Source organism: Solanum dulcamara, chromosome 4, assembly GCF_947179165.1.
Source record: "Solanum dulcamara chromosome 4, daSolDulc1.2, whole genome shotgun sequence".
In the NCBI taxonomy this organism is placed as follows: domain Eukaryota; kingdom Viridiplantae; phylum Streptophyta; class Magnoliopsida; order Solanales; family Solanaceae; genus Solanum; species Solanum dulcamara.
Window position 1 is genome coordinate 38000920 of NC_077240.1, and position 15359 is coordinate 38016278.

The following is a 15359-nucleotide window of genomic DNA, read 5'->3' on the forward strand; positions in this document are numbered from 1 at the left end:
ACATATTATACCTTGTTAAAATAAATATACGAAGTATCCAGGTTAGTTCTCATTTTCTTTGACATATTGGTTTATTATTTTGAAATGTGTTCTTGCTTTGTTTGTTTACTTTGTTGTAGTAAAAAAATTTATATAATCATGACATACCTCTACATATATTCGCATATTGCTTGTTTTTCTTTTACTTATGGTTTAACAGGTTTTGAACTTCAAAGTTCAAGATGCCGAGAGTTGCGAATCAAATTTTGAGATGCCGTTATTTCGTTCACATCTTTTGTATCATTTTATTCACTTACCCTTTGTTTTAGTTTTGTAACAATCTTGTAAACTCTATTATGTATAATACTATATATTTGGGGACTGTGTAAAAGGGGAGGGGAAATCTACGTGCTACTTGCAATTTATTTTTTATTTTGACATAATTTTATGTGGTTGCGTGCGCTAGATAAATATGCTGATTTTTTTTTTAGTTATTTTAATTATTCTGTTGACTCTTAGATTTAATTTTAAATAAAATACGTTTATCACACAAATAAATATCGATAAAACTCTATGTTTTAATTCATCAATCTTAATATTTTCATATATTATATGTATTAAATAATATGCCCAACTCTTGTATATTTTATTCAAACTATCAACCATTCTATTATTATATATCACGTATATACGCTTTCTATAGATAATTTCTAGCATGTTAATTAAATCATATGTCACGATTTAAGCTTAATATTTTTAGCATATTAATTGAAACTATACCTACACGACTTTAGCATGTTAAATTTTATAGAAATCATGTTTAAGATTTAATAAGTTTAATAGGCTACTTTAATAGATACAATACCTATATATTTGCTAATAAATATTTTTTTTTATAATATTATGTCATATAGAACTATGTTTATAAAATTGAATAATATTGCAAGCATATAAAACCAATATTTTCACCGTAAGAAATATACATAAATCACGTCTTTAGTACTTAATGAATATTTTTAGTATTTTATAAGAGTTAATTTACGCTTACAAGATTACAAATATTTTTTATCATATTGACTCATATAGAAACTACATCTATAGAATTTAATTAATGGTCCAATACATACTTTATTTGGAAACCATGGCCATAAGATTTTTAACCATATAGAAATCATGTTTAATGTAGAATGTGGTCAATATATATAAATCATGCATTTAAGTTAATAAATAGTTTATCTGTTATGTAGAATTCATGTCTATAGGCCGTTATAAAAATATTTTTAGTATAATATTATTAACAAAAAAATCATACCTCTAGATTTTTAATAAATATTTTAGCACCTTTTATTAAAACCAAGCCTCTAGAATTGTAACAAATGTTTATCATAGTTTATATATAGAGACCATGTCTATAGAATTTGATAAATATTTGTCATGTTATTTTATTTTAAAACCATGCTTACAATTTTAATCAATTTTCAACATATCATTTCATTTAGACACCATGTCTATAAATAATATTTAAAATAAATTTCAACATACTAATCATCTAGGTATCGTTTATAGGGTTTAATATTATTTCAAGCATATAGAAAACTATGTCGGTAAGAATATTTTGAGCCTATTGGGTCCATGAGATCTAACAATATTTCTCGCATATTTTATCATATAACAATTATGTTTATAGGTATTATAATTCTAACATGTCAATTAAATGGATATTAGGCCTTCATAAATATTTTTTCATAACAATTATGAGTAGAATTCATGCCCCCTGGGGTTCTAATAAATATTTATCATATTATTCTATATTTGAAATCATGTCTATATTTTAATACATCTTTAGTATATCAACATTTAGAAAACCATATCCATAGCGTTTAATAAATTTTTTAGCATGCTCTTAACTAAAGTCATATGAATAATATTCTATAAAATATTGTTAGTTAATAACTAAAATTATCAAGCATACTTCTTTTTATTATAATCACCTAAGTAATTAAATTTGTCCGTCATATTATTCAAGTTTTTATGTTTATAATACCTGTGTCTGATTGTACGCACACACATAATCATTATGACCTTCACAATTTATATGTGTTTTCAAGCATGTTAATTAATTAATTTAGAGGCTTATTTGAGATTTTATGTGCTAACTGCTTGTCCTATCTGTTTTGTTTGACGATGTGTCTAATTAGGATGCCTATATTTCCTTTGGTCTAAAACCTACTCTAAATAGTGCGTCCAATGCCTCTTGGATATTAAGTTGGGACGTTTAGACACCTTTTAAGACGTTAGTTTTTATTATTTTCTTTTAGATCGCTTTAGGGTCATAATAATAAATAAACTTAAGAGGGGTAGGGGTAATTAGGCCCTTCGGAAATGATGGAAGTTGACCCGAGCAGAAAAATGACCAAAAAACTTTATATATTTTGTCTTCCGATTAATGAGCCGGCACTGATCCGAAGAAAATAAGAATGTAGATAATTTTATTTCCTGCCGACTTTTAAATATTTTGTTTGTATATATATTTGGGGTAGTTTAATATTTTAAAATTCAATGATTTTTAGGCATCCCCAATCTTATTAGAGATTTCACCCAAATTAGATTTACAACATATTACATATTCATATATCTACACTTGTCTATTATCTTATTCATTTTCTTTTTTATTGTGGCTACAAATAAAGTAACCATTGCTAATACTAGACATTTATTTTACCATAAATTTAGTAAGTTATTTATTCAAATGATTTTAAAATATACATTTGTATTTTTATATATTTAAATATATTATTTATTATTTATTTTACTATACAATAAATATATTATTATTAAATTTGGTTCATTCATATATAAGACGTATATATATGACATACCTTATATTTTCACCTTTTTCTCGAATTTAATAAAAACCCTTTTTCTTAATATTTCTAAAACAAACAAATGAATAAATATCCCTAATCATTTTTTTCTAAAACTAAGTTTAAGGACTATCTTCGGATAGGCTCTGAGGGATGCCTAATACCTTCCCCTCGAGTAATTAAAACCCTTACTTAGAATCTCACAGGTTTCGCAAATCAAAACAGAGTTTACATTTATAATGGTTATTCTAATATTTTCCTTAAAATTAGGTGGCGACTCTAAACAAACAATTTCAAAATCAGAGTCATAGCCATTTTTATGTTGTGAACTATTTCGATCCCGTTCGAAAATAGGGTGCGACAGCTTGACGACTCCGCTGGGGATACCCCATGTACTTAACATTTTAGGTTTTAACCTTAGTAAAATTTAGTTTTAGAATTATGGGATATTTGTTTATGACTTGCCTTTTATTTGTTTTAATTATTTATTGTGATTTGTTATATTACTTGTTATTTGAAAGGACGCAAGCTAAATCCAAACTTGCGCTCCTTATTTGCTTGAAAAACACTACATGTTATTGCTATTCTTACACTGTCACTTGCATTTTCTATCGAGTCTTTGGCCGTACACAAAACACACACTGGTTCACGCGGGGAGTGTCTCACACTCCCCCAAACCTTCTTTTGGATTCTTTAGTTTCAGAGTTTGCACAATAAGATCAGTGTGCCTTCTCGCAAACATTCAGTCCACTCTTGAATATCTAGGAAAAAATCTTACTCTAGAAAATAGGTCATGATGCATACACCTTAGGCGAGGCGATCCAAGGCACCGTCTTTGCAATTAGGAAATCCACCCTTTGTCAAAGGTTATACACCTAACGACATATTTTATGTGAAAGTTGTTATGAATGATCCAAACAAAAACACATGACGGATTTGGAATAAACATACTTATCATACCCTTACCTTTCTTTCAGATGAATATCAACCAAAACCTCCCAAACATTCAGATGGTTGTTTTGGCCCCCCATACGATACAAAATTGGTGGCAAAACATTCGTAGGGCGCATGGTGTTGAGATCAGAAGGCATTTAGGTGCTTTGTTGTCGCTCATGGGAATTCGAGCCAACAAGATCTTCATTATATTGTTGATGGAGTTTTGGGACCCAAGCACTGTGACCTTTAAGTTCTTGGATTTTGAAATCACTCCAACACTAGAGGAATTTAGTATTTTTCTTGAATTACCAATAAGAGGAAGAACACCGATATGTCCATCAACCATAAGTACAGAAGGTTTCCTTGGGTTGTTAGTGCTGCGTATCTTGCCATCACTAAGGCGTGTAGAAAATGGGAAGGTAAAGTTGGACTATCTTTTCCAAAGATTTGGTCATCTCGAGAACTTCGATAATCACCGAGATGAATTTGCATGCACTCGTAGACAATGGATGCATATGAGACCAAGGGTAATTGTGATGGCCTTTTTGGGGGCTATGGTCTTCCCAATGAGATTTCATTCGATAAATATCAACATTCTGCCAATTGTAATGGAACTTTTTGCGGTACCGCATAACTATTCCTTGGTGCATATGATTCTCGCTGAAGTATTTCGATCATTGTCATCATGCACAAGGGGGCATAACTTCTTTGGGGGCTGTAATTTATTATTACAGATCTGGGCAATAGAGCACTTCTATCGCCGAGAACCACAAAGGGACTATACAATAGACGCCCACAATTTGATCCAAAGCCACAATGATCGTCTTAGGTATTGGGACGCACCTATGGGAGAGAAAGAGTGGCGTCCATTTTTGACCAACCTCACAGGAGATTCCATCCACTGGAAGTATTTTTGGACGGGAGGATTGGTTTTTGTCAGGACGCAACACCTCTATTTCATTAATCTGGTCGGGCTAGGAGGTATTCAACCATATGTTCCTCTCCGAGTGTTACGACAATTCGGAGTTGTCCAAGACATACCATTATGGGCAAATATGGCACTACACGAGGATGATCTCACTTCGGTCCCAGCAGGGCGTATAAGGAATTTGCAATTAGAATGGGATCACATGATTATGATAGAGGCAGGAAATAAAAAATGGTGCACGCCAGAATATTATGTGTGGCATATCACTGTGATACATTTGGCTCGGCTAAGTACGAAGGGGATTGTGGGTGTTGCGGACAACCAATGGATTAATTGGGTTAAGCAGGGAGTACTCCCTCACATTGAATTCACAACACCAATGTACAATCAAATAATTCCAGGATCAGTAAATCATTTAATACCAATGATCGAAGAAGATCCAGAGGAAGACCCTGAAGAGGATCCAAGTGAAGATCCTGAGGAGCCGGAAGAGGAAGATCCGGAAGAGGATCCAAAGGAAAAGCTCACTCTGAGTATGGTTCGATGGGGTTCGATGAAGAGGTAGGATCTAACCAGATTGATGAATTCTTGGAGTACCTTCCAGGGCCCTATTATGATTATGATGATGATGATGACGCTCCAACATGGCCTTAGATTTTCATTCTTATCTGTGCATTGTCATCCTTTTGTTCGCCGTATGACCTCCATGTACTTTCATTTTTAGGTTTCCGCCCGTGTACTTCATTGCAAATGCATCTTTGATTAATAAAATTATGTTGTTCCAAATCCGAAATGTGTTTAATGGATCATTTATCATCAAATTGATTGCAACATAGGTCGTCCTCTAGCAAAAAGAGGCTCCGTATAGGACATATTTGAATGTCGTTAACTTGGCGTGTATGTGTATTATATACTTGTTGTACTTTTAAATCTTTCCCAAACTAACATACTTTCCTTTTTATTTCTTTTTATTTTGTTTTGTTAATTCCTAAAAGAACGTTGATTTGTGTCGACTTACGAACTGGCTGACTCACGATATAACCTTCGATCAAGGGGAAAGATGACAGGTGAAGAAGAATTTAACATTGCTACAAACATAATGATACCAGTAGAAAATCCTGAAAGTTCTCAAAATATGGCCAACATCCAAAATGATGAGAAGATGGCTCATATGGCACAAGAGCTTGAGATTTTGAGAGAGGAACTACGTCAAGTGCGAGACTTGGCCAAGCTTTCGGCTACTACCTTCCCAAGTTTCAAGATGCCCAGCTACCTTTCTAGAGCTGACCTGCCTCCTGCAGATTCTCCAAACATGCCTAAACGTGCTCCTATTCATGGTCAAGCGCCATTAGCTCATCCGTCTGCAATCAGGACTGCTCCTGACCTTTCCACTCAAGACCCCGTCACACCTACCTAGCCAGTGACAAACCAGATATTTGGAGCACACACCGTCGCTCCTTATGATTCACAAATCCCACTTGTATATACTGTTGAGGCCCCTACTTTCACGACACCGGTTAGGGTCAAAGTCCCGTATGAGGTTGACCAATATGCAGAAATGGAGAAGGATGCTTGATTGAAAGAAGATAAGTCAATAGACGCTCAACTTTGACGTCTAAGAAAGGCGTTGAAAAACCTACAAGTCACTAGGGGAACAGAGAGCTTAGATTATGATGACTTATGCATCCACCCAGATATTGACATGCCGGTAGGATACAAGCCCCCAAAGTTTGACATATTTGATGGAAAGAGCGATCCTCACGCACATCTAAGGGCATACTGTGACAAGTTAGTTGGTGTAGGGAGAAATGAGAAACTAAGAATGAAGTTGTTCATTCGAAGTCTATCTGGAGAAGCGTTGACTTGGTATACACGCCAGGATCCTCGCAAATGGTATAACTGGCAGGAAATGGCTGAGGATTTCATGAATCGCTTCAGATTTAATACTTAAATCACTGCGGACAGGTTCTCATTAGCCAACATACAAAAGAAACCATCGGAGGACTTTTAGGAGTATGCACGACGTTGGAGAACCGAGGTTGCAAGGGTTCAACCACCGCTCGATGAGAGTGAGCTCTCAAAATACTTTATTCGAGCCTAAGAAGGTATCTACTTTGACAAGATGATGTCAATGATGGGCCAAAAGTTTGCAGAATTAGTTAAGATGGGGGATTTTATAGAGGAAGGCATCAAATCGGGTAAAATTCAGTGCATGGCCGCATTGCAAGCTGTAAGTAAGGCCATACAATCAGGCTCCATTAGTGGCATCAAGAAGAAAAAGGAGGATGTTTCAGTCGTCAATTACCAACATGGAGGACAGTCCCACCAATACCCCAACAATCCCCAAATTGTTGCACATACTCCATACACCTCGTACCTAGTATATAATACCCGACCACACTATAATCCACCCCGAGCACCAATATACCAAATTCCAACAAGACCACATGTCCCACTCCAAGCACCAACCCACCAAAATAGACCAGCATATATGCCAAGACCACGTCCAAATCTCGAAGCCAGAAATACTCGCACCTACACACCCATTGCCGAACCTTATGCTCAATTGTTTGAAAGGTTGAGGATAGCAGGAGTGCTACAACCAGTTGAGGGAAAACTGCCCGACCCAATCCCTTACAATTTTGATGGAAACAAGCGATGCGCTTACCACTCGGGAATCCAAGGGCATGACACAGAAGATTGTTATGGCTTGAAAAACCAGGTTGAGACTTTGATTAGAAGAGAAATAATAAAATGCACTCCAACACCTCCAAACGTGAACAACAACCCTTTGCCAAATCATGAGAATCGAGAAGTCAACATGATTTCTCTAGAGGAAGAATACAACTTGGGAGAAACCATCGCACCTGTCTGGAATGCCGAAGAAGCTGCCACTGCATCTCCAGTGCAACCTATTATCACTGTTCAGCTAAGGGAACCTCTTACTATCCAAACATATCTCCCGAGAGTTGTAGTAACCACTACAGTTGCTAGAAAGGCTGAGTTTGACACCAAAGGAGTCCCATGGGATTATAAAACAGAAGCCAAGGGCAAGATGATTAACGCTGCTGTGGCTCATGGAATGACTAGGTCGGGAAGGTGCTATGCTCCATAGGATCTGAATCGAGGAGTTCTTGGGAAGGAACCGAATCCCAAAAAGAATGTTACCAATGCTGAAGTCACGGAATTTTGGAGGAAGATGCAGCCAAAAGACTATTCAGTCGAAGAGCAACTGAAGAAGACATCGGCTCATATATCCATAATGTCTTTACTAATGAGTTTTAAGGTACATAGGAATGCTTTGATGGAGGTGTTAAATGGGGTTTGCATTCCAAAAGAGACCACAAGTGAAACCTTAGCTGCAACAATTCGACGAGTGGTGGAATCTAACAAAATTTCTTTCCATGATAATGAGCTACCAACAGAAGGGATTGGACACAACAAAGCACTTCATATCGTAGTCAAATGTCTTGATAAGATTGTGACCCGAGTTCTGATTGATGGCAGTTTTGGATGTAATATATGCCCTTTCACAACTCTAAGAGTTTTAGGTTTAAATATGGGAGATATAGAGGAAAGTCGTGTAAAGGTTAGAGCTTTTGATGGAGCACAGAGAAGTGTCATTGGAGAAATCCATCTCACATTGCAAGTGGGACCAGCAGAATTCCCTATCTTATTTCAAGTGATAGATGTGTCATCGAACTACAACCTGCTGCTGGGAAAACCATGGGTCCATATGGCAAAAGCAGTTCCTTCAACTCTTCATCAATGTGTAAAGTTTGAGTGGGGTCACGCAGACGTTACTGTTCATGGGGAGCTCAATCACCCCATCTATTCTGTCAATTCTGTTCCAATAACTGAGGAATTAGATGGATCCACTTTTCATACTTTAGAATCATGCAAGCTGTGAGGGTTGATGAGAAGTTAGAGTCGGTTGGTGTGAAATTGTCGGGGGCAGCGAAGATGGTCGTAGCAGAGATGTTGAAATACGAGTATCAGCCTAAGACAGGACTTGGACCCAGGGCCAATGGCATAGTTTGAACCCATCCAGCTGAAGCATCACAAAGGTACCACTGGACTCGGATATGGATCTACATCGGGACGAGTCCACAACAGGGGATCCATCAAGACAACGTTTGTACCAGAGCAAGTTCCGATTCTAGATCACGCATCTGACGATGACATAGTGGAAGGAATAGGAAATTTGTTCGTGGCCATGATTGGAGAAGAGGAAGAGATAGATCTCCGCAAATTGAGCATTCGTGATTCTAAGCCTGGAGAAAGCTTGCAGAATTGGACCATCAGTCCATCCCTTTTTCGACAAGAGTCCTGGTAGTGTGGAACGTAGTTTTGTATTTTTAAATTTGAATGATCAAAGCTGAGGCTTGTATCATGCTTGATCTTTGTTTTTGGTTGCTTTTTCTAAAAAAAAAGCTAGAACGCTTTTAAATAAAAGTCTTTGATTTCTTTAAAATTGTCTTATTATTTTACCTACTTATTTATTTTACTTGCCTTTTTATACTTTTCAGCATTCGTATTAAAAATCCTAATTCAACGATTATGACATGTAACGAATCCATAGAGCAAAGTGAAAATAATGAACCCGATCACGAAGAATATGATGAAAGCATGATGCCTGAAAACCTACCACTGGAGGTCGAGCAGTTCGAGAGCCAGGAAAAGCCTAATATGGATGAAATAGAGGTTGTCAACTTAGGAGATGAGGAAACTATGAAGGAAACACGAATTAGCATACATTTGGAGGCCGAAAGAAAGAATGAGTTAATAGAATTGCTTAGGCAACATATCGACATATTTGCTTGGTCTTATGACGATATGCCGGGGTTATGCACCGATATCGTCTCACACAAACTACCAATTGATCCCACCTTCCTACCTGTTAAACAAAAGACAAGAAAGTTCAAACCAGACTTGAGTCTAAGGATTAAAGAGGAGGTAACCAAGCAAATTGAGGCAAACGTTGTGAGGGTCACAAATTACCCCACTTGGCTGGCCAATATAGTACCAGTGCCGAAAAAGGATGGGAAGATCAGAATATGTGTAGACTATCGAGATCTCAACAGAGCTAGTCCTAAGGATGATTTCCCTCTCCCAAATATTCATATACTCATCGATAATTGTGCAAAACATGAATTGCAATCATTTGTCGATTGTTTTGCGGGATATCACCAGATACTGATGAATGAAGATGATGCAGAAAAGACAGCATTTATCACTCCATGGGGGGTGTATTGCTATAGATTAATGTCATTTGGCCTAAAAAATGCTGGTGCAACCTATATGAGGGCCATGACCACCCTCTTTCATGATATGATCCACAAGGAGATTGAAGTATATGTGGACGATATCATTATCAAATCCAAAAGGAGTTTGGACCACCTATATGATTTGCGAAAATTCTTTGAGAGGTTGCGAAAGTATAATCTAAAATTAAATCCAGCAAAGTGTGCATTTGGACTACCTGCAGGAAAACTGTTAGGGTTCATTATTAGCAGGAGAGGCATAGAGTTGGATCCTTCTAAGATCAAGGAAATTCAAGAATTACCTCCCCCGAAGACCAGGAAGGACGTGATGAGTTTCTTGGGAAGGCTTAACTACATCAGTCGATTCATAGCACAATCCACCATAATTTGTGAACCCGTTTTTAAATTACTAAAGAAGGATGCTGCCACAAAATGGACGGAGGAATGTCAAAGGGCTTTTGATAAAATCAAAGAATATTTGTCCAACCCGCCAGTATTGGTCCCACCTAAGCCTGGGAGGCCGTTGCTATTATACTTATCTGTCATGGACAATGCATTTGGATGCGTATTGGGACAACATGATGAGACATGTAGAAGAGAGCAAGCCATTTACTACTTGAGTAAGAAGTTCACACCGTATGAGGCAAGATATACCTTATTGGAACGAACAGGTTGCGCTTTGACTTGGATCGCGCAAAAATTTAGGCATTACTTGTCTGCGTACACCACGTACTTGATCTCAAGAATGGATCCACTAAAGTACTTATTTTAGAAGCCAATGCCTACAGGTAAATTGGCAAAATGGCAAATTTTGTTGAGCGAGTTCGACATTGTGTACGTGACACAGAAGGCCATCAAAGGACAAGCCTTGGCTGACCACCTCGCAGAAAATCCAGTGGACCAAGATTATGAGCCTCTCAAAACTTACTTCCCTGATGAAGAAGTATTATTTGTAGGAGAAGACGTATCAGAATGATACGATGGTTGGAGGATGTTTTTCGATGGAGCATCAAATTTCAAAGGAGTTGGAATAGGAGCGGTTTTGATTTCAGAAAAGGGTCAATATTACCCAATTTCAGCCAAGATTAGGTTTGATTGCACCAATAACATGGCAGAGTATGAATCTTGTATTCTCGGACTTAGAATGGCCATAGACATGAACGTCAAAGAGCTTTTGGTCATAGGTGATTCTGATTTATTGGTTCATCAGGTGCTAGGAGAATGGGCTACTAAGAATGTGAAAATCCTTCCTTATTTGCATTGCATAAAGGAGTTGAGTAGGAAATTCACAAGTATTGAATTCAAACATGTCCCTCGAGCTCAAAATGAATTTGCGGATGCTTTGGCGACAATATCCTCTATGATTCAGCATCCAGACAAGAATTACATCGACCCTATCAAAGTAAAATTACATGATAGACATGCGTATTGTTTTCATGTTGTTGAGGAAATGGATGGAAGACCATGGTACTATGACATCAAGAGATTGATAGAGGCATATGAATACCCTGAAAATGCCACAAGCAAGTTGAAATGGACTTTAAGAAGAATGTCCAATCATTTCTTTCTTAATGGAGAAATCCTGTATAGGAGGACTCCGGATTTAGGATTGCTGAGATGTGTTGACGCCAAAGAAGCGATGAGGCTTTTAGAAGAAATACATGCAGGAACATGTGGACCTCATATGAATGGATTCACTCTGGCTAAGAAGATCTTAAGAGCTGGATATTTTTGGATGACCATGGAGAGAGATAGCATTCGATACGTGCAGAAGTGTCATTAATGCCAAGTGCATGGAGATTTTATACGAGTTGCACCAAATGAGCTCAATGTTATGGGTTCCCCATGGCCATTTTCCGCTTGGGGCATGGATGTAATTGGGGCCATAGAGCCTCTTGCATCAAATGGACATCGTTTCATCCTTGTAGCTATTGATTATTTTACAAAATGGGTCGAAGCTTTGACATATAAGGCAGTAACTAAGAAAGTCGTGGCAGATTTTGTTCGTAACAATATCATTTGTCGATTCGGGATTCCAGAATCAATTATAACAGATAATGCGGCAAATCTCAACAGCGATCTTATGAAGGAAATTTGTGAGCGATTCAAGATTACTCATCGAAATTCCACAACTTATCGGCCACAGATGAATGGAGCAGTTGAAGTAGCAAACAAGAACATCAAGAAGATTTTGAGGAAAATAGTGGATGGTCACAGACAATGGCATGAGAAGTTACCATATGCTCTGCTCGGTTATCGTACCACAATCAGAACTTCCACTGGGGCAACTCCTTATATGTTGGTTTATGGTTCAGAAGCCTGCTGAAGTGGAAATACTATCTTTAAGGATTATTCAAGAGGTCGGTTTAGATGATGCAGAATGGATTCGCAACAGGATTGAACAGTTGATGCTCATTGATGAGAAAAGAATGGATACAGTTTGTCATGGTCAACTTTACCAAAATAGGATGGCCAAAGCATTTAACAAGAAAGTCAAGCCTCGACAGTTCACACAAGGACAATTAGTATTGAAGAAGATATTTCCTCACCAAGGAAAAGCTAAGGGGAAATTTGCACCAAACTGGCAAGGTCCTTACATGGTTCATAGAGTATTATCCGGAGGAGCAGTAATCTTAGCAGAAATGGATGGCACAGTGAGCACGAAGCCAATCAACTCAGACTCCATCAAGAAGTACTACATCTGAAGACATCAAGACTGGCTTTCATTTTTTTTACTCTTAAATTCCATGTAAACAGAACTACGTCTCGACCTGACTTCCCACGGTGGGGTACGTAGGCAGCCCACATCGGGTTCGGTCCTCTTTTAGAAAATCCAAAAACATCATTTCCATGTATTTAGAACTACGCTCGACCTGACTTCCCTCAGTGGGATACGTAGACAATCCTTGCCGGATTCGGTCCCTTTATAGTTTCACTTTTCTATTGTACTCGAACTACGCCCTGACCTAATTCCACTTGGATATGTAGGCAGCCTGAGTCAGGCTCGGTCATTGCTTCATATATTTTTATTCTTATATTTACCCCTTTGTAATTGAACTACGTCCTGACCTGATTCCACTTGGATACGTAGGCAGCCTGAGTCAGGCTCGGTCATTGTATTGTATAATTTTCATTTCTTATCCTCGAACTACGTGCAGACCTGATTCCCATTTGGGGATACGTAGGCAACCTTAAGGGTTCAGTCATACCTTAGAAAACTCTCCTTTAGTTAGGTATCATTAGAACGTGAAGGATCTCGCGAATAAGTCAAGAGAAGCATCGTCAGAAGACAAGACTACAAGAAAGATTACATTTGGATATGGAGAAGCACGATGGACTCCAAATCATGTCATAACCTTAAGATGATCAAGGATTACTCTCTCTATATATATATATGATATACGTTTTTTTTCAATAAACAAACTATTATTTTTATTCATTTATTTACTTATTTATTTATTTTTATTTATTTATTTTTTTTAAAAAATGAATAAATGCTTCTCTACTATTCCACCTACTAAGTCTCTAGGTTAAGATACTAGGACGGACTATAGAGGTATTGGAGGTTCCCGGTGATGAGGCCTGAATCAGCGAGTTGATACAAATCAACACCCCCTCCCAAACTAAAATTTTCTTTGAGCGCAGGAAAACAGAAGATCGAGGAAGACAACCTCAAGTCTAGAGGATGACTGCAGACGCCATTCGACTTCTCACAATCATAAGCCAAAATATTTTTCCTTACTTTATTTATCGGAAGTACTTTATACTTCGAGGTGCTGTCTGAAGGATTTCCCTTTAAATCTTTGCAGGTACGATCGAGATCCGGATCAAAACACTGAAGACAAGGGGGCCCCCATAGGATAAATAGGATAGTTTACTTTTGTCAAATATAACTCCATCAATTGGAGCTTGTTATCTAACCTCGTCAACAACTCCTCCATTAGAGAATATCGTCTAACTGCGTCAAATAAGCTCCCTCCATTGGATAACACCATCTAACACCATTCAAAACTCCATCGATCGGAGGCTGTATATAGCAATCACCGTTCGAACTTCGAATATCGGAGGATGTATATAGCTAACACTGTGCAAACTCTATCCATCGAAGATTGTATATAGCGAACAACATGTAAACTCTGCTATTTGGAGATCGTATATAGCAAAACGTCATTAAAACTCCGCCATCGAAGGCTGTATATAGCAAACATCATTCAAACTCCGCCGTCTGGAGGCTGTATATAGCAAACATCATTCAAACTCCGCCGTCTGAAGACTATATATAACAAATATCGTCCAAACTTCGACGTCTAGAGGCTGTATATACCAAATAGTCCAAACTCCACCATCTGGAGGTTGTACATAGCAAACCTCGTCAAACTCCTTCAATCAGGAGCATGTATACTACAACGTCGTACATCTACAGTTAAATTTACATTACCAGTTTTACACCGCCGGATACAGGCGTTACTTTACAATCTCTACACCGCCGGATACAGGCGTTACATTACAGTTTTACATCACCGGATACAGACGTTACATTTACAAGTTTCACACCACCGGATACAGGCGTTACTTTGCAGTTTTACATCGCCAGATACAGGCGTTACATTGCAGTTTTACATCGCCGGATACAGGCGTTACATTTACAAGTTTCACACCGCCGGATACAGGCGTTACTTTGCAGTTTTACATCGCCAGATACAGGCGTTACATTGCAGTTTTACACCGCCGGATACAGGCGTTACATTACAGTTTTACACCGCCGGATACAGGCGTTACATTACAATTTTACACCGCCGGATGCAGGCGTTACATTTATAAGTTTTACATCGCCGGATATAGGCGTTACTTTACAAGTCTTACACCGCTAGATACAGGCATTACATTTACAAGTCTTACACCGCCGGATACAGGCGTTACATTACAGTTTTACACCGCCGGATATAGGCATTACATTTATAAGTTTTACATCGCCGGATACAGGCGTTACTTTACAAGTCTTACACCGCCGGATACAAGCGTTACATTTACAAGTCTTACACTACCGGATACAGGCGTTACATTTACAAGTTTTACATCGCTGGATACAGGCGTTACATTTACAAGCTCTACACCGACGAATACAGGCGTTTACATTACAATCACTCCGCCAGACGACGGTTTTACATTATAAGGACACCACACTACAACATGGAACTCCTTTTAAGCAACAAACTAGAGCAAGCTAGTGGAATGTCAAGCATCCTTAGCTACACCAAGGATTCTCTTTCGAAACTCAATTAGACTCGATTTTTCAAGTTTTGAATTTGAATTTGATGCATGACTCTTTCATGTCTCAACATAACCATGACCCGATACTGGGGCAATTTGTTTTGAAAATTCATGTTC

At 37.8% G+C, this 15359-nt stretch overlaps 1 protein-coding gene across 1 annotated transcript; it reads left to right on the top strand.

The window, feature by feature from the left end:
* The first annotated feature begins 11805 nt into the window (after positions 1–11805).
* LOC129884202 (uncharacterized) lies at positions 11806–12676 on the top strand. Its single transcript, XM_055958541.1, has 2 exons — positions 11806–12269; positions 12319–12676. The coding sequence occupies exons 1-2, from the start codon at positions 11806–11808 to the stop codon at positions 12674–12676; spliced, it is 822 nt and encodes a 273-aa protein (XP_055814516.1).
* The last annotated feature ends 2683 nt before the right edge of the window (positions 12677–15359 follow it).

Excerpts from the sequence above, each read along its gene's own strand:
- LOC129884202 (XM_055958541.1), top strand. The coding sequence starts at position 11,806 with ATGGGTTCCCCATGGCCATTTTCCGCTTGGGGCATGGATGTAATTGGG. Across the intron at positions 12,270-12,318 it reads ACTGGGGCAACTCCTTATAT|GATTATTCAAGAGGTCGGTT; the intron begins GTTGGTTTATGG and ends ACTATCTTTAAG.